Source organism: Strongylocentrotus purpuratus, unplaced genomic scaffold, assembly GCF_000002235.5.
Source record: "Strongylocentrotus purpuratus isolate Spur 01 unplaced genomic scaffold, Spur_5.0 spur5_scaffold_11, whole genome shotgun sequence".
NCBI classification, from domain to species: domain Eukaryota; kingdom Metazoa; phylum Echinodermata; class Echinoidea; order Camarodonta; family Strongylocentrotidae; genus Strongylocentrotus; species Strongylocentrotus purpuratus.
The window spans coordinates 20,265,459-20,287,887 of record NW_022145596.1 but is presented as its reverse complement, the minus strand read 5'-3'; the positions used below and the strand labels follow the sequence as shown (position 1 = coordinate 20,287,887).

The 22,429-nt window shown below is 37.1% G+C and overlaps 1 protein-coding gene across 1 annotated transcript; it reads right to left on the bottom strand.

Annotated features, from left to right (window-relative positions):
* Window positions 1-4,679: 4,679 nt before the first annotated feature.
* On the bottom strand, window positions 4,680-22,369 carry LOC115918475 (glutamate receptor 1-like). Its single transcript, XM_030980178.1, has 15 exons — window positions 22,198-22,369; window positions 21,151-21,204; window positions 19,740-19,904; window positions 17,573-17,761; window positions 16,326-16,430; window positions 13,498-13,614; window positions 12,649-12,843; window positions 11,885-12,100; window positions 11,062-11,249; window positions 9,808-10,018; window positions 8,452-8,702; window positions 7,327-7,438; window positions 6,535-6,723; window positions 5,692-5,823; window positions 4,680-4,836 (listed from the first exon to the last, which is right to left on the bottom strand). Exons 2-15 carry the CDS (start codon window positions 21,187-21,189, stop codon window positions 4,747-4,749), a joined length of 2,199 nt encoding a protein of 732 aa, XP_030836038.1. The 5' UTR covers window positions 21,190-21,204; window positions 22,198-22,369; the 3' UTR covers window positions 4,680-4,746.
* Window positions 22,370-22,429: the final 60 nt, after the last annotated feature.

The following is a 22,429-nucleotide window of genomic DNA, read 5'->3' as shown; positions in this document are numbered from 1 at the left end:
TTTCATCTCAAGTCTTCAAAGTCACCAATAATTTACCTTTTCATATTTTTTGTTGGTCAAAGTTGAGTGAGGCCATCCACTTCACGCGAACGATGGCCTTACACCCTCTAGCAGCTCCCGGGGAAACCAGGGGGAGACAAATAAAATAACGAAAAATCCTATCTTCCCCCAACCTAACAGGATTTTACGTCCCAATGGGTTTAGGCAAAGCTACCTGGCTTGGCGGTACTCTTCAAACTACAAATCCAACACGGTAAATTGAATTACAACCCGGCCAAGCCAATTACGAAGTGCCATCGTATTACATGCTTTATCCAACTATGAAATTATACGACACAATCGATAAACGTAAGTGCGTTTTGCGCCTTGCAATTTTGTGTCCTGCTTATTTTTAAACAAGCTTCAGTGGACCTGAGTTAGGACCGAAAGCTGATTCTTTTTCAAAGGATTAAATTAATCTCGGCGAATCATTGACTTAATAATATTTGTTTACGTCGACAAACGCTGTTGGAAATATGACGGGAAATATTTTGCTCGTGGTATCTGATTGGTGGAAATTTGTCACGTGACGTCAGGGACGATAGACGAAATGAGCTTTTCTGACCCCGTAAGAGGCGCTGTTCCTCGTTAAAACTTTACGTTGCAGGCAAAATAATGTCAACGTAGGCTAATAGAATTCTTTTGTAAACCGCAATACTATTGCAGTCATAATACCCGCTTTTTTTGTTTTCATCTAAGATGTATTAATTTAATCGTTCGAAATTTTACCAAATAACTTTCTATCAAGTCTTTTCAAAACACATTTGTATCATTGTTATAATATTTCTTTGTGTTAGTCTTCTATTTCTATCCCACTAAAAGTTCTCTTTCGCTCGCTCCATCTGTTTATCTCTTTCTCTGTCTGCCATATTTAGTTCATAATTTGCACGCCTTTTCTATAATTTCCACTAGATCTCTATTACTATTTTTTGAAATTATTTTGTTCCACAATATTGCAATGACAAATCTAACTTCATGTAAGTGATCGACTTATTATCATTAATCAAAGAGAATGAAATAAGAAAGGCGTGGAGGGGAGACGGGTTTTCAAAAGAGAGAGAGAGAGAGAGATAAGTAGTGGGGTGATGGATGTTGTAGCCTGGGAGAGAGAAATAGAGAGAGAAGAGTCAGATAGAAAGAGAAGAGTCAGATAGAAAGAGAAGAGTCAGATAGAAAGAGAGAGAGAGAGAGAGAGAGAGAGAGAGAGAGAGAGAGAAGTGGTGGGGTGATGGATGTTGTAGCCTGGGAGAGAGAAATAGAGAGAGAAGAGTCAGATAGAAAGAGAAGAGTCAGATAGAAAGAAAGAGAGAGAGAGAGAGAGATAAGTGGTGGGGTGATGGATGTTGTAGCCTGAGAGAGAGAAATAGAGAGAGAAGAGTAAGATAGAAAGAGAAGAGTCAGATAGAAAGAGAGAGAGAGAGAGAGAGAGATAAGTGGTGGGGTGATGGATGTTGTAGCCTGGGAGAGAGAAATAGAGAGAGAAGAGTCAGATAGAAAGAGAAGAGTCAGATAGAAAGAGAGAGAGAGAGAGAGGGAGAGATAAGTGGTGGGGTGATGGATGTTGTAGCCTGGGAGAGAGAAATAGAGAGAGAAGAGTCAGATAGAAAGAGAAGAGTCAGATAGAAAGAGAGAGAGAGAGAGAGAGAAAGAGAGAGAGAGGTAAGTGGTGGGGTGATGGATGTTGTAGCCTGGGAGAGAGAAATAGAGAGAGAAGAGTCAGATAGAAAGAGAAGAGTCAGATAGAAAGAGAGAGAGAGAGAGAGATAAGTGGTGGGGTGATGGATGTTGTAGCCTGGGAGAGAGAAATAGAGAGAGAAGAGTCAGATAGAAAGAGAAGAGTCAGATAGAAAGAGAGAGAGATAAGTGGAGGGGTGAATAAGAGAGAGAGAAAGTGAGAGAAAAGTCACAAAGAGAGAGAGAGAGAGAGATATATATTAAAAAAAAAAAAACATTGCATGGGGATAAGAGAAGGTATATATCAGATAGGGATGAACCAATCGTGAACAAATGTATGAGTGTAAGATCAACAGCTACTGCAGACTGAAGTTTATTTGATATCACAGCAGTTTATGCATTTTTAACAAATTATCTTGATATACCAAATATATTATTTACAAGCGCCACTCATAAGCTCATAATAACATAATTTGTATGTGTAACTCTTGAGCTTGAAACCAACTTCGCTTTGCTTTTTGTATGAAAACCAGTTCATTCGAGGTAAATTTATTTCTCATGCAAAACTTAATGCCTTTTTACTCATCATCAAATTTTCTATTACAATGTAGGCATATAGATGTGATTAATACTACCTGTATGTCCCCATGTGTACACTCCATCAATGTAAACCCTTCAATGATAATGTTGTCACGATGGTTACTTGGTATTACCAATAGTTACATACAATTTGTTACACGGCTTTGTAGAATATTATGTTGGGAGAGAGGGAGAGAGACAGCACTTTGAATTTGTTTTATCAGATACGTCATCAGGGTTATGTACTATATGACACATATTATGATGTTATAACATATATGACTAGATGAAGTATATTTTAAATTAAACGACATGTGTAGTGTTTACGTGAACAAAGGAATTTCGTAAAGTGGGGACTCGACAAATAAGATGATTACAAATGACAATTATTCTTTGGTGTGACTGAAGTGGTATCGATTATCCATATTTTATAAGATGATCGCATTTGTGATAATTATGATTTATATTGCAGTTTAACAATCCACCTTGCTACATGTATTTCAAGTAACCACACCATCATCATCATGATTATAATCAGTCTTGAAACTCTCGGATTGCATTTATATGTGCTGTAAACATGGACAGTCATGTACACAAAATCTTGTCTTTCGCTGATATCCGCAAAACAGCATGATAAAGAAGTAGAAGTATTCCGATAAAGGACAAAGCAAAATAATATCATTATATTACTCGTCAAAATAGTTCAAACGAAGTAATGGGTATATACAATCAAACGTTTCATATCACAGTTGTAATCAAAAGTAATCTAAAACACCTATTAAAAAAGCTTTAAACCCCTTTTTGGAACGCTAATTTATACCTTTATTGGAAATTGGAATGCCTGACGCGATGTTTCTTGTCTATATATTTGTTTGTAATTATACGCAGTCTGTATAATTTCAACATCATGTTCGTGTTTCGTTAACAGGAAAATAACGCATAATTGGTCATCATCTGTTCGATTCTACCACCAAAAAATACACCCTAAGGGCAACTTCCATTTAAGACAACTACCACCAGGGACATGCAGTATTACTACCCCATATGGGAAATATACCCGGGCAGGGAGTAGGGAGAAGAAGGGGATTGCCCCAATATGATGTATTCTGTGAAGCCCCCCCCCCCCCCCTTATGGGTTATATTTATAACGCCCTTGGCAACTCTGCATATATGGGGGAAATAGTTTTAACAAGAAATGTATCACGTTTCTGCAATGCTTATCGCTTGAAAAGTATAATGCTCGCTTGGGAAAAATACAATCTGAAAAGCTAAACGTGTTTTAAACGGATCAATCGCCATTATGGCATCATCATTTTTTTTTCTTCGTGACATTGATTTCTATGATTTCCCCATCACTACTTACACATATATATTACGAGTATAATCCTTTTTCGCTTTATTCACCATTTGCTTTTTGAACAATAGTACATGACATCAGTACCAGTTAAATACATAAATTTACCATGTTTACTACCGAAAACTTTCCAACTTGGCATATTACTTCACGTTTATGAGTCAATGTCTTCAAATAATCGATAATGTACGCATTCTTTTTTTAAAGAAGTGAGAGACGGTAGCGAATATTTACAACAGTGTAAGAGTTTGATAGACATATCTATTGATCTCTTAAGGATCATCTTGATATCGATAGTGCATTTTAGCCCTTTCATTTTACGTTTTATACTTTGGCATGGAATGAGGTTTTTTAAGCCTTAATTCATAAATATCTAGAATAAATATATTATCATGTCTAACACTATATCGTGTCAATATTATATAACTATGTACAAAATTTACATACAATGCTTGTGATTTTATCTATAAGAAATAAACTGTTTTTCTTATAAAACCGAACATATGCTCTACTGTGTTATTTGTACTTTAACTTTGTACAGTGTAATTATAGGTAATGTTCCATCATCATCATTTCCGTCATCATCATTACCATCATTACCATCATCATCATCATCATTCATTATCTTTATCGTTACTTCACCGTTATTTTCATAATTACCATACTTATTCTTATTCTAGTTCACGTATATTTATGTTGAATAACTTTAAAGATCGTCGCAAAACAATACAATTATCTACAAACGGTCAAATTAAATAGATGCAAAGTCCCGTATACTTAACAAAGATCTGTAATAGCGGATTGAGCTACACCTAGGTGATTGAAATAAATGTTTTATGAAGCATCAAGAGTCCACTTTTTTATCCTTTTATAATTAATTAATTGTGTTATAAAAAACGGGAAAAAGATTGACAAAATTAATTTCATTGATATATAGTTTTTGCTTAGGCAGTTATTGATAGAAATGTGATAGTGAGAACTATGAGAATCATTTAAGTATGATACACATGCATGGCCATTATTTTGTTGGTCTGCATGTCAGAGATAACTTCAGTCATGTTCTCCATTTATTTCTTGGTCGTTTCTTTGTTATTGGATTGTCAAACATCGGTATGAGTTACTGCACTTCCTGCACTGCCTGACTTCTTCTTACTGAGGGCGCTATTCATATTTCCTTCCTCGGAGGCGATCTAGAGCCCAGTGAAAGAAAGAAAAAAAAAAAAAAAAAACGTTTTGAAGTTTGAAATTTATTATCCAAACAAAAATTACATCAATATAACAATCAAATGTGAATGTTTAATATTGAGAGGATAAATGGAATCATATTGCAACTCATATCTCTATAAATTGGACAGCAGTAATGTCGACAATCACTAGTAATTATTTATGTTGGTTATTTTAAACCATAACCAATTTCGGAATTCATTTCATGAAGTTATAATCTTGAATTAAATTAGTATTCTATTAATTTCTAAATCACAACTGATTCATCGCTTTAACAGACTGTTAACTTTTTGTAGACATCCAGGGGGAAACAAACGACTGCAGATAAACAATTGTCGAAACTATATATACTACGAATTATCATTTTGTTTGGCAATTTCAATTGTTCCTCAACGTATGAAAAGAGATTTATTTGTATTTTTTTACTACTCATGAGAGTAAATTATAAAATCTTAAGTTCCCCCTCTATCTCAAAAAACAACAAAAACAAACAAACAAACAAACAGAAATTGCCTTTGTGGATTGTACTCCTTTGTTAAGGATTCTTAAATTCCTTGTGGACAACAAAACACAGTCGTTCTGATTATCTTGTTCAGAGATTTATGTTAGAGTGTATTGGGGGATTTTAGTATTATCGCATACGGGCACAATGTATTGTTAAGAGTATTTTAGTCATCAAAATACAGGCCTATTAAGTGGGTATATGAGCCTACAAATATTTGAAATACATTGGATGGATATTTTCCTATAAATTTCCATCCTTGAAGAAATGTCGTTTCGGAATTCTGGAATGGGGGGAAGGGGGTTGTCCTTTAACTCACTGAGGGCACGATTGACTTCTGTGCAGTGGCGGGGGTAGACAGCTCATCAGTGCCTGTCTCTGATATGCCGTCAGAGGGCGATTTCGTGGGAGCAGGCATGCTGCGACGACGGAGGGATGCTACCAATCTCTCCTGTTTCCGAATTCGTTGGAGGGTGTAGCCAAATGATCGGAGGATGTTAGGAGTCGTAGGATGGTATGGGAAGGTGTTAGAGGGGGAGAAAGAAAGAAGAATATTTTGGTTAGTATAGAACCTGGTGCCTATTTCATAAATCTTATTATCAATAACAAATGCTAAATTTCTATGGCAGATTTGCCATCAGCCAATCAAATGCCACGAGTTTCAGTAGCTTATAACTAATATTGTAACTTGTTATTGAGTATCAGTTTGTTTTTTAAGAGGGCCCTGATCCTCACTAGGGATATTAACAATGTTTATAATCTACGATATCGGCGCTTTCTAAAATGAAAAAGTTAACTATCCAAAACGGGCATCTAAGTGTTTTTAGATTTAGATACGTCAAAACTATCTCCCTTTTCCCCCTAAAACGTTCTCCCTTTTGAGCAGTTTGATCATACAGTTGCATGTATATTGAAGTTCAAGAAGTCTGCATGAATGAGACGAGTGGTTTCATCACAGTCAGAGAAGTCAGATAGCCCCCTTTTATCTTCTCTAAAACCATGAACCTTCAATTTCTACTCCTGGACCCCGTCTTACAAAGAGTTACGATTGATCCGAATCAATCGTAAGTCCTCCTATCAATCGCAAGTTTGCAGTCTCTTATCCTTTATGTACATAGTTGCGATTGATATCAAGTCTCTTTGAACATTATTTCATGCTTACATGTGCAATTCTTGCACGGAGGTTGAGCCACATCCTTCGGAACCCACACGAGCTGAGTTCATTGCGCACCTGCTCTTTGGACCGGTAGACGAGATCGACGATGGACACCAGGAGAGCGACAGCCGTGCCTGCCAAGAGGATGTAGAACACGCCAGCAAGTTTGTCCAGGTTCAAAGCGCGTGTCTCAGTCTGTGATGAAGACAAAAAGTATTACTCTTACGCTTTTGGAGTAAGATTTCATTTCATTTCATTTCATTTCATTTTATTTTATGTCAACACGGATCACTTGCTTCAGCCGATGGCTGTTCTTCTGCAAATCCGTGATTGCATAATTCATTGCAAATTCATTTGCGAATACAAACCTTGCTGTTTGGAAGGGATATTGTTTATTTGAACCAGGACAGACACCCACCCCCCCCCCCTATGCTATGCCCCAGTCAGCTCCTATGTAGAATTATGTGGGGGGGGGGGGTTATTATGGAAAAGGACAGTTTTTTTCTTTTTCCACTTGTCTATCGGCCAATTTTTTTCATAGCAATAAGCAATAAAAAAAAAAATCAAAAATCAAAAATCAAAAATCAAAACAATCAAAAAAATACATATATAAAACAAAAAAATAAATAAATAAATAACCAATCAGGAGTTTTGAAAGGCATATGGAAAGAAACAAAACGTTTTCCTTAAACATGAATACCTGCCTTTTAATTTATTTTGTTCTCCCCTTCCCTATAATGATTTCCCGGATGGAGCTAAAAAGTGTACGCCAATTGCGTCAATATAGCATACACTTACTGCGTCTGTGGTGTCTTTGACGCACTGCGATCTATTCACCCAGTATTTCTCTTCCAGCCGTCGCAGGGTGTCTCTTTCTCTCAACTCCAAGATAGCCACCGTCAATTCCTTCCTGTTTCGAGACGAGGGGGGAGGGGATCAGACCAAAGTTTGAGTAAAAGGACAATCTTTGTCTCTATGACAAGAGCAAAATACGGTACGTTAAATCGCTTTTTTTTATGACGGGAGTGGTGGAGGTACAATGACATGCACAATGCAACGTACCCCCATACAGCCAGATGGAAAAACGAAAGGGAGGTAATTATGGTTTAAAGAATGAATTACTCATGCTACAATTGGAAGGACATTGTCGTTTTTTAATAAACGAACTGATCAAGATAATCATGACACAAAGTCATGTTTATTTATTGAGGTTCACCGGGGGAGGTGGGGGAAGGCGTGCGTCAAACCGTTTTTACGAAAGGGGTCCACTATTACGTTTATTTATTATGACATTTAGGCAGGGTACATCACATTTTTCACCGATGGTGGTAGTTTTTCATTAGGCCCTGTTTGTATTCTCATTAATAATTAAAAATTTAGCATAAAAGAGTTTTATACATGTATACAAATTATTTGATATCCTCGTAATAAATGTGGACTTTTTAAACAAACTACTCCTGCATATTTGTAATGTCATATTGCAATGTATAGACGGGAATATGTTTTTTTTAAATCGCAGGTGATATTTAATCATTAATATTTTTATTTGTGTAAGATAAAAATTAAAGTCCATCTGTACTAGTTTGGCCAGGAGGGGTTAGACCTCCCTGCAAGGTCACTGACAAGTGGTTATTTCATCAAATCAGCTCTCAATTAACATAAGAAAAAGGGGATCATGGGGGACCAAAGGTCACCGCTATGGCATTGTTGGCTGTATAGAGGGCGCAATTAGCTATAAGTAGTGCAGTGGGGCATTAAACAAACTACTACTGCATATTTTTAATATCATATTGCAATGTATAAACGGGAATTTGTTTATAAATCGGAGGTGAAATGTAATCATTAATATTTCTATTTGTGTAAGATATACATTAAGTTAACTTTAATACCACACCCCTTGGTTGACGTTCCAGCCTGACTTACTGCAATTCAACAAGGTGCTTCGAAACTGCTATGCCGTAGCTACTCGTGCCGATGGGGTCCCCTACGGCCATGGTGTCACATGGTTTCTGGGTCTCTCGATACTCGTTCATCTTGGACTCGAGCAGGTAGGCGTACTTGCCGTCGCTCTCCCGGACGCGTCTCACCCCGTCTTCGGTACTCTCCGCCAGGGGAGACGGCTCGGTGTTCGCCATGAAAGACCACATCTTGCGGTATAGCGGGCTGCTGGATTTCTAAGGATTTCGGAAAGCAGACAAATTATTTGCATTTTATTCAAACATGTTTGTGTCCTAAAGGCAATGGTATTGTGATGACTTTTTCTACCATTTCATTTAAAGGGATCTGGTAACTTTGTCTCAGATTCTTAAACAAAATTCTGGATTTAATTGTAAACCTCATGACTTTTACAAGCCGATCACCTGTCTGATTATCAAGATATTTATGATTGAAAATCAAAACCAAGTTTTGCGTTTTCCTAACGGCTTTCATAACACTACAGTCTATTGGGGAAAACGAGTATGATAAAACCGGTCACTCAAAGATTTTTACTCTTTTGATGCACTTCTTGATCATTTTGAAGCGCATTTTGTTTAGGGCTTCAATATAACACCATATCACAGACAATGGTAACATGTAAGGCCGTGCATCTCAGATTTAACATTGTTAAACGATGCTTTTAAGACGTTGAAAGCTTGAATGATAGTGGGTGGGGAAGGGGGAGCTCGCCATAATAGGCGTACGTACATAAAGCTGCCAACGATGCTGATGCCTTTTGTCGAAATAATGAACTTGTCGTTCCTTTCTATTCATATACGAGGAAGCGAAGCGAAAGAGCCTCAAACAAAAAGTGGAAATATTCGTAAACACTCACTGCACTTTCGACAGCAACATGTCAAATAGGATATAAGAGACCTCGTCCTCTCTGCTAAAATGTAAGGACGCACCAGCGCGCTGGTGCGTGTGTTTCACAAAGATTAAGATCGTTCATACCACCAGGTCCTCTAACCATTCCTGGCGTTGGTTTCTTAAGGGACGTACAAATCATGGTCACACATCTACAGAATTTACATTTGTTGATAATTCTTTATTGAAGGAAAACATATTATCCTAAGAAATCAATTGAGAGAGCAATGGTGACAGCAACCAGTGGCATAAATGGCCTGCCATAGTTAAAAAATCCGACTTAAAGTCGATCTTAATCTTTGTGAAACACCCTCCAGGTTAGATATAAGGCAACTGTTGTTCAACACAAGGCAAGCTTTAAAATTATGGATAGTGGCGTGGCCTGCAGTAGCCCTAGCCCTCACCAACGCCCCCTCCTTCTCCAACCCGCCTTACACGCCTGCTTACCCTAAAGAACTCGACTGTGGAACCACCCTTGTGGACACCATACTGAATCTTGGTCTGCGCTGCCAGGTCTTCTGCAGACTTGATGGGAGACTGCATGCTCTGGGTGGTGAGGAACGCAGCAAGGTTGGCCGTGTAAGAGGAGATGATGATGAGGGTGAAGAACCACCACACCCCACCCATGATGCGACCAGAAATGGACCTTTATGATGTTGTTGTTCAAGAGACAAAAAAAGATGTAAACCATTGGTACACAGTTATGCAAACGATATAGGACAACAGAACACTGTGGACAAGTTGCCCCGGACAAATGCCCAAGATATATCCCCGGACAACTTACCTCCGAACAACTTACCTTCGGTCAAATATATCATCGGACAATAATGATAATAGAAATATTCCGCTTATATAGCGCTATTACCTTCAGACAGCTAGCACCAGTGGGGTAATACAAACAAGTTGGCTTGATCTTGTGGATGCATTTGTTATGGTCAGTGGTTGCTATCAGGAGGGTAACTGTTCTAGGTATAAGTTGTCCAGGTGGTAATTGTCTAGGGAGTGCTTGCCTTGAAAAAGTTTTATTGGGCCACGCATACAAATATGATTTTTTTTTTTAAACAGAAGTACAGAAAAAATGGCATGTATTCAGTAAGGAAATGCTAATAAAACCCAAGGCATTGTTTTATACATGGTTTCTGAACAAATACGGCCGATGTCAAGGTATGTAGGCATGACTTCGATAAAACAAAATTGACAGACAAAATTTTTTTTCTCGGAAAGGTATAAACGAAAGTATCTAATCAAGAACCCTTATTCCTTTTTAAACACAACACCGCCCTTTTGTGGCAAATGGTAGTAAGCAATATAATATGAAAATTCAAATGTTAATGGAAATATATTTTAGGATAAATATGGATGATCAGATTTTGATCTGTCTGTTCCTTCCGTTGTTGAAAATGCATGCTGTTATTATTATTTTTGACTTCCTTTTGGGGGGAGGGGGTAGGGATAGGGGTCATGCTTCTGAGTTTTGAACATGTTGAATTTTAATCACAATCTATATCATGTAGATCAGGGGGGGGGGGCATTTCACAAAGCTTTTTTTCAATGACAAATGACAAAAATCAGTGACAAATCTGCTGATAACCAATCAGAAGCAAGGATTTCAGTAGCTTATAACAATAGCTTGTAACTTGTTATTGATATCAGGTTTTATGAAACAGGGTCTAGACTACATGTATTTACCGTGGTAAAATGTCACTTCCTTGCTGCATGAGGGCGCCCAAGGCAAACCAGAAACTGTTCATGACGTAGAAATCGTTGGTCCATTTCACACCCTTGCCTGCCCCTGTGGCTCTGTTGCCATTGGATACGTCATCAGATGATGAGTTATCCGTTTCGATTCGCCACTCCGCGGTACTGAAGCGACATATCTAGGACAGAAAGATTACAATAAATGTTGATTGAATTAGTACAACCTTGATATAAAGTCGCTCAAGGGATGCCCGGAAATACCACTGGATACAGTTAGTGTCAAGTGGTCTGTGTGTGCAGGCTCCACCAGTACATGGTTTCATTGATGAGTACTGTTCAGGGAGGAATTCAAAATAATGAATCTTGTCTTTGTCTTTATATACAGTTGGCTGCTCAAACAGGTGACTCTGCATTTTGATGCCAGGTATCATTCCTCTCTTATAGTTTGTTTGTTCATTGTCTTTTTTCTTTTTTTTTTCTTTTTTTTGGGGGGGGGGGATGCAGCGACCAAACGTTCTGTTATATAATATGTAATTTTCATAATAATATCTAATTTTCATAATAATATCTATAATGTTCTCTCGGTAACTGTGTTAACTTATTATAGGCGTTCCCAACTCAAGCTATGCTTTCCGGGTTTTCGCCTCCTTTCATATCTGAATTATTTACTGTATACTCTATGTTGAAATAATTGTTACATATATAATTTATATATACATTGTGTTTCATGTTGTACTGTTGAGAAGGAAATACATGTTAATAAATACAAATACAAAATGAGTCTAAATCATTATTAAACGAATACAAATCTCACCTGAAACATAATAATGCTCACACCACACGTTGCGAGGGCAAGACAAATCCATATCTCATTGGTGAAGGGTTGGAAGAAGGAGAAGCCAGATGGACGAGGAGCCTTGCTTTTCTTGACCATGATACTGATGCCGAAGCTCATGTAGGGTTTGGTGAAGGCGACCACGCGCTCCCGGTCGGTATTGATTGTGAGAGGAGCAACCGATATATCAGCAGTCTGCATGGGAAGCACGATGAAAAAGTGAAGTGTTGAATTGAAGCTCGAACTTATGGGCACTCGCATAATCTGTGTCGCTCTGTCTGTCCCCTCTCTCTCTCTTTATAATTTATAATTCTAATAATCTGACCTCTCGTTCCCTTTAAATTCCCTCCTATTCAATCCCCTTTCCTCCCCACTCGCTGTATTCAATTCTCACTCCCTGTATCGTCCACGAAATAATGAAAAGCAAAGGGGAAACTTAGACTTAGAGATAACCATATAGCCCCCGTCACCCCATCCCCCTCCCCCAAATTACTAATAATGATAATAAAACATAAAAAAATATTAAACAGATTAACAAAAATCAATAGATAAAAAAATGAATAAATAAATGAATAAATGAATAAATGAATAAATAAATAAATAAATAAATAAATGAATAAATAAATAAATAAATAAATAACTGAATACAAATTAATATTACAAAAATAGAAACGTAAATAGAAACAAATACGCACAACAAAAAGGAACGGTCTTATATCAAACATTTTGTACTACTGGCTTACCCCATACATGACTTCCCCGATCATCCCATCCCATTTTCCATTTCTCTGTAGCGTTCCATAGTTGCCATCTTTGACCAGCTGTATGCGGTACTTGAACGGGTAGATTTCGACGATTTTCTTGAGTAGATCCACGCAAAATCCTTCGAAGCGACTCGTTCCATCCGGGAGGGTTACATTCATCAGAAAGGGGTCATCCTTCATAAAAGTTTTAAAGAAAAAAAAGAAAGGAGATTATTTAAAAAAAGGCCCCTCTAGTAACACGTATTCTTTTAGCTATATCATAATCTATTTTTGATTTTGAATTCTGTGTGTTAATATTTACCATGCAAATATGCAAGTATTGTTTTGACCCATTGTTTCATATGTAATGACCTTATTGAGGTCATACACATACACGAAAAATATTCAAAATATGACTTAATTTATTAGAAGGTTCAACAACGAAAATGCTGAGACATAAGAATAGATGAAATCACATGAATGGTATCAAAATAATTACAGCAAAATTGTTACAATTATTTAGTGTACATTTCCACGATGATGCTGGTTATTCAAAATAAATTAGGAGTTACATATGTAAGCGGCCTGTGAGTAACGCCCCCCGCCCCTCCCCCTTACAAAAATGTTTACAAAGTCGGAAATTTTAACGAATATGAGAATTCGACAAATTTATAATTTGTTCGTTTTTTTATACTCTGAATGCACAAATTTCGTATTTTATGAGACCATTAATGAAAATAGAATAAAATAACACGATTACAAATGTAAGTTAATCTGTAAAATAATATTTATGTGTTGATGAGGCTAAGAGGAACGTTTCAAACGGTGTATTCAAACCTTTCTACTTACCAATACTGATGAAATAATGAACGTTCTGTTGTCGTAGTCGTGGCTTCCCTTTCGGCCGTGTGTCTCGCTATCGAAGAAGTAGATTGGAGGGTCGTTGTTCTGACTCCATGTGCCAACCTGGAGCGGAGTATTGTCGGGGGGGGGGGGGAGATATTTAGAGAGGGAAGCAACGGAAGAAAAGAGAAAAGGTAAAGGTAAAGGTGTTGAAAGATATATCATCATGTTATCATCCTGTAAGTCATGTTTATATGAAGAGTTTAATTCCATAAGGAGCTAAATCCACGTTGGGTATTTCCACCTTCAACTTTGGATACATGTTAGAGGTAATACCCTTGACCAAAAGTATATGGTTTAAACAAATCTACCAAGTATATTTTATTTTTGCTGAATTTTTAGATATTTGTATTCATTGATTTAGCTCATTTGGAATTAAACATAATTTTGTAGCTGATTTTTTTTCTTTCAAGATGAAATTCAGAAAGTGATTTAGTGCATTTTATTGCCATGTAGGAAATAAGTATTTGAAATCAACAAAACTCAATCTTGATTAAAATGGATTTAGCTCCTTTCGGAATCAAGCTCTTCATATATCTATTGTTTAGGAAATTCCTTCAAGTATACATAAGTTACTATACAGTGCGTCCCAGAAAAAACGAAACCGAGAAGTATCGATGTTTTATCACAACTTAATCGAAACCATAATTAACGAATGATACATATTTGGAAAGCGTAGAGTCTCCTCTTTCAGTTGATGCTACTCACGTGATGCATATCGTCGCCGTTTTTACGAACCGGCACAGCCCAACGCGCAACGAAATAAGTACATTCTGAGAAAAACGCGTTTTACGTTTAGCCCGTTTTGAATTCGCCAGAAACATGCCTTATGTCAAATTTTATATCACAAAATACATATCAATGAAAGGAAAATATTCTGTATTTTCTATACATTCCATTTGTTAAGTATAATGACAATTATTATTAATATTACGAAGCTTTGGACTCTCGTGCCGGTTCGTGAAAATATTATTTTGCTGTTTACGTAGCAAAAATATTTTCACGAACCGGCACAAGCCACTGTGTCGTTTTTCCTATGTAACTTTACGCGCAAGACAAAAGCGCTCGCGCTGTCTTAGCGCGTATTTTATTTTCACGAACCGGCACAACCGCCTGTGTCGCGTCGTCTAGGTCTTGTAAGCGCAAAGATATTTTCACGAACCGGCACAGCCCATTGACTTATAACGGCGCGTGCCGGTTCGTGAAAATATGAATCGTGCTTTTTGGCTCGTGTCTCGTTTTTGTCATTTGTGTAACCATGGATATCTCAAAAACTAAAGCGTTTTGGATGCTGAAATTTGGTGAGATGAAAGATTGTTGATAACTTATGCTAAAAATGCAAGAAAAATAAAAACTACATTTTGAAGGGATTTCGGTGGCTTGTGCCGGTTCGTGAAAACGGCGACGATATGTCACGCATGAGTGATTAAAAGCAATTTGAAGGAAGGAAACCAAAAAGTAATTTGACGGGCGGTATCTGAATTTCAAATGAAAATTCATATTTCTAGAAAGTTCATTTTCTGCTCTTTCATATGATACCTCAATCAAGAAAAATGAGCCAGGAATAACAAAGTTCTGTTTGTTTAAAGAAGCCCTTACATTTTCATAATTTTAACAAACGAATTCGTTTTCACTGGGTGCCTGCCGTAGCAAAAAGCAGATTTGACAAAAGACTTTCCGTTTCGTTGACAATCAGCCATGCATGAAGACTCTCGTCTACGGCTGATTGTCAACGAAACGGAGTTAAGTCTTTTGTTAATTTCGTTTATTGATACGGCAGGCAGCCAGTGAAAACGAATTCGTTTAATAAAATTATGGAAATGCAAGCACTACTTTAAACAAACAGAACTTTGTCATTCCTCGCTCATTTTTCCTGATTGAGGTGTCATATGAAAGGGCAGAAACTCAACTTTCTAGAAATGTGAATTTTTCTTCGAAATTCAGATACCGCCCGCCAAATGTCTTTTTGGTTTCCTTCCTTCAAATTGCTTTTAATCACTCATGCGTGAAATATTATCTAAGTAGCATCACATGAAAGAGGAGACTCTAAGCTTTCCAAATATGTATCATTCATTAATTATAGTTGTGATTAAGTTATGATAGAACATCGATACTTCTCGGTTTCGTTTTTTCTGGGACGCACTGTATAGAAGAAGAAAAGGGAAAGGCAATATAGAGCGACGCAAGGAACAGGAAAAGGGACAGATGGACATAAAGTTATAAAAAGAGTAAGTGGTAAAAGGGAAGATTTCTCGAATTGCATCTGGAAATATCGTTAAAACGTTTAACAAATTTGTTTTATCAATAGCAAGTGTCAAATTTCCACATTAAACTTGTTCATAGCCAATCAAAAGCATCGATTTCAGTAGCTTATAACGATAAAGTTGAGTCCCGCTCATGCGATACAATTGTGAAAGAAACGATGTGGCAGCGATCCTTGCAGTGTACTGCAAGGTTGTGGAGCCATCAAATTGATAATAAATTTGGCACAGTCTTGGTAAAAAGTACCAAGCTTTGTACACAGAAAGATGTATATGGGACCACATAAACATGTGGCATAAACATGAGACCCACATTTTAAAGCTGTAACATGTCATATTTAGAATATGAAGGCATTTGAAGAGCCATGCTTTCCAGGGAACATTTTTGGGCTCTGATGTTCTTCCACACTTGCATAAATAACAATGACAACGCTCACAAATTGTTTTTTACCTCTCCCCCAAACCAAACTTTCTCTTTATTTTTTTATGGAACGGGCCCTCATCAAATCTTACCTGCTCCACAACTCCATTGTGAAGTCCGACTATTTGAAGGGAATAGTTGGTTCGTGATCCGTTTCCATCGAATTGAACTCGTCCACTTAATTGATTCGTTGCCGTCTGAACAATCAAAATAAAGCAGAAACGGAGCTTGTCATAATCACACTTATCCTCGGTTACATTTTGCTTTCCAAGCCATATACAAACGTGTCCTATGAAATATTAAAAAGTGAGTCCAAATCAGTCCAAGTTGTCATCACATTTATAGGCAGCTTTTTGTTTTACAAGGGTTGCGATATTATGGATTTTCTTTGAAATCGATCTTGTAAATGAACCTATGATATACATGATTTTAACATTACTCTCACTGAGACACATACATAATTCTTTAAAAGTTATACTCTTTACCGCCATTGATTACCCTTTAACAAACATTCATCTTGTTTTACAAAAAGGGGTGTTCCATAAAGCTGTGCGTAAAGTTACGCATGACTTTACGAAAGAATTGAATATGAAGACCTAAATGGGATTATCAAATCCTTTTAATGGTCATTTTCGTAATGGAACCAAAATTTAATGCATAAGTCTTTTGAAGTGCCTCAATACAAATTATTCCATTCACCTGATAAGAATAATAGTATTCAAGCTGCATAATAAGTGTTGCTAGTTAGATCAAGCCATAATGTTTGTGAAGTGCCTCAATACAAATTATTCAATTCACCAATAATAATAATAGTATTTCAATAGACAAAGAGCAAACTGCATATATTAAGTGTTGCTAGGTAGGTCAAGCCATAATGTTTGTCCTACCTGGCAACAATTAATGTATGCAGTTCGGATCCTCTCTATTGAAATATTATTATTATTATCAGGTGAATGAAATAATTCGTATTAAGGCATTTCACAAAGACTTATGCATTACATTTGGTTACATTACGAAAGTGGCCTATTGCATAAGCTGAAGTTGAAATATGCAGATGTAGATTAATCTTATCATTATTAACAAAACATTTTAATGCAAAGTGTATTTTGGGCTACAATTTAATGGAGATTATGGGAAATACAGTCACACTTTGTTAAAATGTCAGAAAAACTGTGGGCATCCCATTTGGCTCTTCATATTCAATTCATTCGTAAAGTCATTCGTATGCGTAACTTTACGCATAGCTTAATGAAACACCCCCAGATTAGCTTAACGGACCAGTCACCGAAACCAAATGATGTACTCTGTAGTTCATACAAAATCAAGATTTCTGTTTTACCCTTTTGATGGCGTCCAAGAGCTCCGGTCCGACCGTTGAAGCAACAGTCTCGGTGCCTTCCTTGACTTGTTTAAAACACCTGTGGTAGGTATTGACCCTCGGTAGCGGTAACTCCCTGCCGCTTTCGTGGATGGAACGCGCCGCGGATACGGCTACTCTGCAGAGGTCGTGAGCGAGGATGGCCTCGTACTTTGATACAAAAGCAAACAATTAGATTTAAAATAACGAACAAACAGAAAATATGATTACTGATAACCTACGCCCCGTGAACGTGAATATCTAGATACATAAAGTGTTTCTGCTTTTTCCCATTCAACACGGGTGGCAGTAATCCTGGTTTATTGAATAATAATTATAATAATTGTAGTGATAACAGTAATATGTCTTCTTTACCTAGGGTAGCCTCATCGGTGTTAAAGTAGATATTCATTGAATTTAATAACTAATTTTATGTTCATTTTTGCAAAGTTGAAACTTTGATTCGACAAGGTTATCAAAATTCAATGCTTGAAAACATTCGAAGTAATGATTATTATAAATTACAAAACGCTTAAATACAGCCCCCGGCATAGCACCTGAAGAGCTCTCCGAACGCTGCTGAGATGTGTGAGATCACAGTATGGACATGATTTGCACAAGCAGACGATGTCCCATGACTTCTCACACATGTTTAGTGCCTGTGTTTTCATCTTCTCTTGAGTTCGTTCTCTTACTTCACTACCGTCAGGCTAAATGTATAATCTATTGCCTCACTCTTAACCCCGCGCATGGTTTTATTTTGTTGACAAATGCAGCGATACAAAAATAAAGGAATATGTCGCTTGTAAACATAATAAGACGCCATTGTATATTCAGCTGCACACACCGCGGTATGTTCGGCGTTCCAAGAGGGAACAAATGCCGTCCTTAGTATCATTCCGGGGGATTTTCAATTTGAAAGTCTGGTTTCTTTGATTGTTAATTAACCCCTATCCTGTGTATTTACAAGCAAAAGATTTTAGTTATTAGAATCGGGTCATATCCCCTTTTGAATGGTTTGACATGCCATCACATTAATATACACTAAACTTATTATAATTTGACAAATAATAGCTTTGCAATTATGTTCATTCTTTATGGGATGTCGTCTGCTTGGGCAGTATTGGTCCATATAGTGACGTCATTAAAACATCGTTATTTTTCCGGCGAATCTCTCGTATATCCCAGTTGCTATGGAGGTGGTTGTATTTGTATTTTTATAAATCACTCGATATGTAGTTCGACCTAAAACTTGTACGATGGCCATCTGTTAGCTTACCAGTTTCTAGTGATATATTAGTTGACATAATGGATTTTCTTTGAATTTCACCTTTAATACTGTTCTCCCTGAGAGCCCTACAATCATATTATTACCCCCAGCTTTAGTCGAGTTACCAGGAAAAGGCGCTCAAGAATTCATGGAATGTTCTTCCTACCGAGTGCCCATTTACGTCACCTGGGTTGAGTGCGGCAAATGTAGATTAATACCTTGACAAAAGGCATTAGTGCTGTGGCACTGAATAACAATATTGTCATTGTGTCGCTGTTTTCACGAAGTGACGGTAGTGCAAAAATTGCATTCACTTTGCGTTACGATTTTCCTCACTACCGTCACTTCGTGAAATGCCGTACAATTTGTACGGCATTTGTTCTTGCGACAATTTCTCCGCGGCCATTCCTTACACTAACCGAATTCTTAACTTCAACATTGGATTCTTATAAACCCCAAGTCAAAGGTTGCATCCAGTAGTCGTGCCAGTGATCAGACGCAAATTCCTGCTATCACATTATAATGCTTCGCAAGAAAATGTGACATAAGTTTTCTAAAAACTATTTTTTTACCCCCCCCCCCCTCACCCCCACACACCCCTGTTCCCCCTTGCTCGTGTTATCTTTACTCTTACAATCAATTATCTATGGTACGCTATAATTTTGAAATTTGTTATCCAATGTATAAACAAATTGAGAATGATCCTATTTGTTTAGATTGAAATCAATAACATTTGAATTTGAATTTGAATTGGCTGGTTTGCTTGACTGAAGTTTTGTCTGAACTATGCCCCCACCCTCTTGTTAGAGAGAGGGAGAATCCTGGATACGTCCATGAGTCTAAGAAATGTATTTATTACCAACAAAAAACTCTACTTACCCCTACATTGGAATTCGCAAGTGTGGGATGAGAGTCTCTGAACTTATCTGACCAATCACCGAAGAGATCTTGATACGCTTCACTACTCTTGTTCGTGATCAGAGAAAAGCCGGTTAGGTTCATTCCTCCAAAGGACATGTTACTGGTGTCGATGGTGTCAAAGTCCTGTGAAAGAAAGAAGTTAGACGTACATTAAAGCCCCACTGCACCACTTATGCTACTTGCGCCCTCTAGATAGAGCAACGTCGATCTGGCGCTGCACAGTGGCTGTCGGTCTCATGATCAATTGGGCAAAAATAATTTCCATTTTCGGTTTAACTTAATACAATTTTGAGTGGACTTTAACATATTATTATTATAGCAAACAATGCCTAATCGGTTACCATTGGCCTCCCCCATGGTCCCCTTTTTTCGTATGTTAATTGAGAGCTGAGTTGATGAAATAACCACCTGTCAGTGACCTTACAGGGAGGTCCAATCCATCCTGGCCAAACTATATAGTGCAGATAGGATTTAAACAAAAGTGGTTATGTCGTCTTCTAATTTCCAGAATGTTGAGAAGGACACTGGTTATCCGATAAACCCTAAGCGAAGACGAAAAGAGCATAGCTCCTTTCCCCCACCTAAATTCCATGTATATTATTATGGAGATGTCGCCGATGGCTGAATAGCGCTTTCAGGGCCGAGTATCTTTCTTGCCAAAGTACCTTGGGACTCTGTTGAATTATTAGTTTTATTTCAGATGTTATAGTTCTATTTTTGATAATGTAATTTTAATTCATATTTTATTTGATAAATCAACTTTTGCGTGGGAGTCTGCTATTTCATTTCCTATTACATGTATACCACAGTGTCCTCGGATCCTGGGATCAATGTCATTTCCATTATATTTAAACTTATTAGTAATATTTAGAATTTCTGTAATAATTTTTTCGTTGTAGAGAAAACAGTGCGCTTAGTGATTCAGTGAATATAACACCACTTTGAGAAATAAGGTACATAGAAAGCAGCTGAACAGATTCCTTTCTCGGGAAGTTTTGATCCATAAGTAAAGTTTGTTGATAATAACTTTTGTCTGAATAACTAAAGAGAGTTTTTGTTTTTTCTGATGGCATTTGGGGTCAACTTTTTGTTTATTCGTTTATCATTTGGTTCCAGAGATTGAAGAAGAAAATATGACCAACGATCTATTCTCTCTCTCTTTCTCTCTGTTAGAGATGTGATATCTTTCCCATGTTCGACAATTTTTTAAATTTTTTTTTTACCAACAACCAAAAAGTACTTATGGGTTCGATAAATTTTGTTCTCTCTCTTTCTTTTTGTCTCTCTCTCTATCTCTCTTTCTTTGTCTTTGAATTTTTCTCTTTCGGTTCCACTCCTAATGACCATGAACAAACATGAGAAGACTTACCAAATTTAAATAAACCATGTGAAAGGAAGCAGTAACCATCTCCAAATCCAGGGACTGTAAAATTAAAGAAAAGGACATAAAAAAAAAGCGAATCTTTATATCATTACATTATGATGACCATGTTATAACCTATTGGTACATTGTACGTTCATTGTTAAAGCCTCTGTCACAAATGCCATTACGAACTGCTACGGACGCCGTACGAACGATTTTCAGACAATGGAAATTCGGAAAGACAATGGAAAAACAGGGAGATTCGTACAAAATTATCGTTCGTATGATCCTTTGTGACCGTAGCATAAGTTACATTTTTCATTATTAGAGCAGGACTTTAACAATGGCCTGTAAATGTATTTGTTTGCAAAGACACACCGGGTAACGTTTAATTCGTTCACTGTGTGTAGCGCATTTTAATATCATAAAACTGTTTTTCTCAGGATTTATGCAAACTCATTAAACATCACCGATTTTATATGTAAAAGGTGTATAACTTAGACAATATAATGACAAAAAGTTGTTTGTGTTGAATATGATTGCTTTAATTAAATTGATTAAGTTAAGAATGAATATAATATTGTATATTTTTTCCCCTAAGAGTGTATTTATTCAGGGGTATTTAATTAAGGATATAATGATGTACCCATTAGGAAAATGAGCTGGATCCGGTTGTACGACAATTTCTTACACTCGCAGAATTCCTAACTTCAACCGTAGGCCCGACACTATACCTAGCCTTAACCCTAACCCATAGACTGTCCTAAAACACAATTGCACCCCAACTAGGCCTAAAATAAAAACTTGTTGTATATACAAATATAAACAAATCTAAAAAACGGTTTAAAAACAAAAATGCCGACCGTAGATTTTCAGATATTGGGGTCGGTCGCAAAGGGCAATACAACAAGTTTTTATTTTAGGCCCTATAATCCTAAACTTCTGACGAAATAAAGCCCAGAGCAATTTTCGCCAGAGAAAATGACGGAGTACCGGTGCCCACGTATCAAAACGCAATGAATATAATTAGCAAAAGCTAAGATAAATAATTACAGTTCGAAGAACAGTATTCGTCAATGCTAGTCCAGTATCACAGATGATCCTATGTTTCCCGGTGTCCTTTAGCTCGACCAGGGTCTCGTTCACCGTATCGACGTTGATCCGTCGATGTGACACCTCGATTCCCAAGGGACGAATCAGCTCCAAGAAGTTATGCAATCGAAGAAACCCTAGAATGGATAGTTATGAATAGTAAAATCAAGAGGCAATGGTCAAGGTTTTAAGT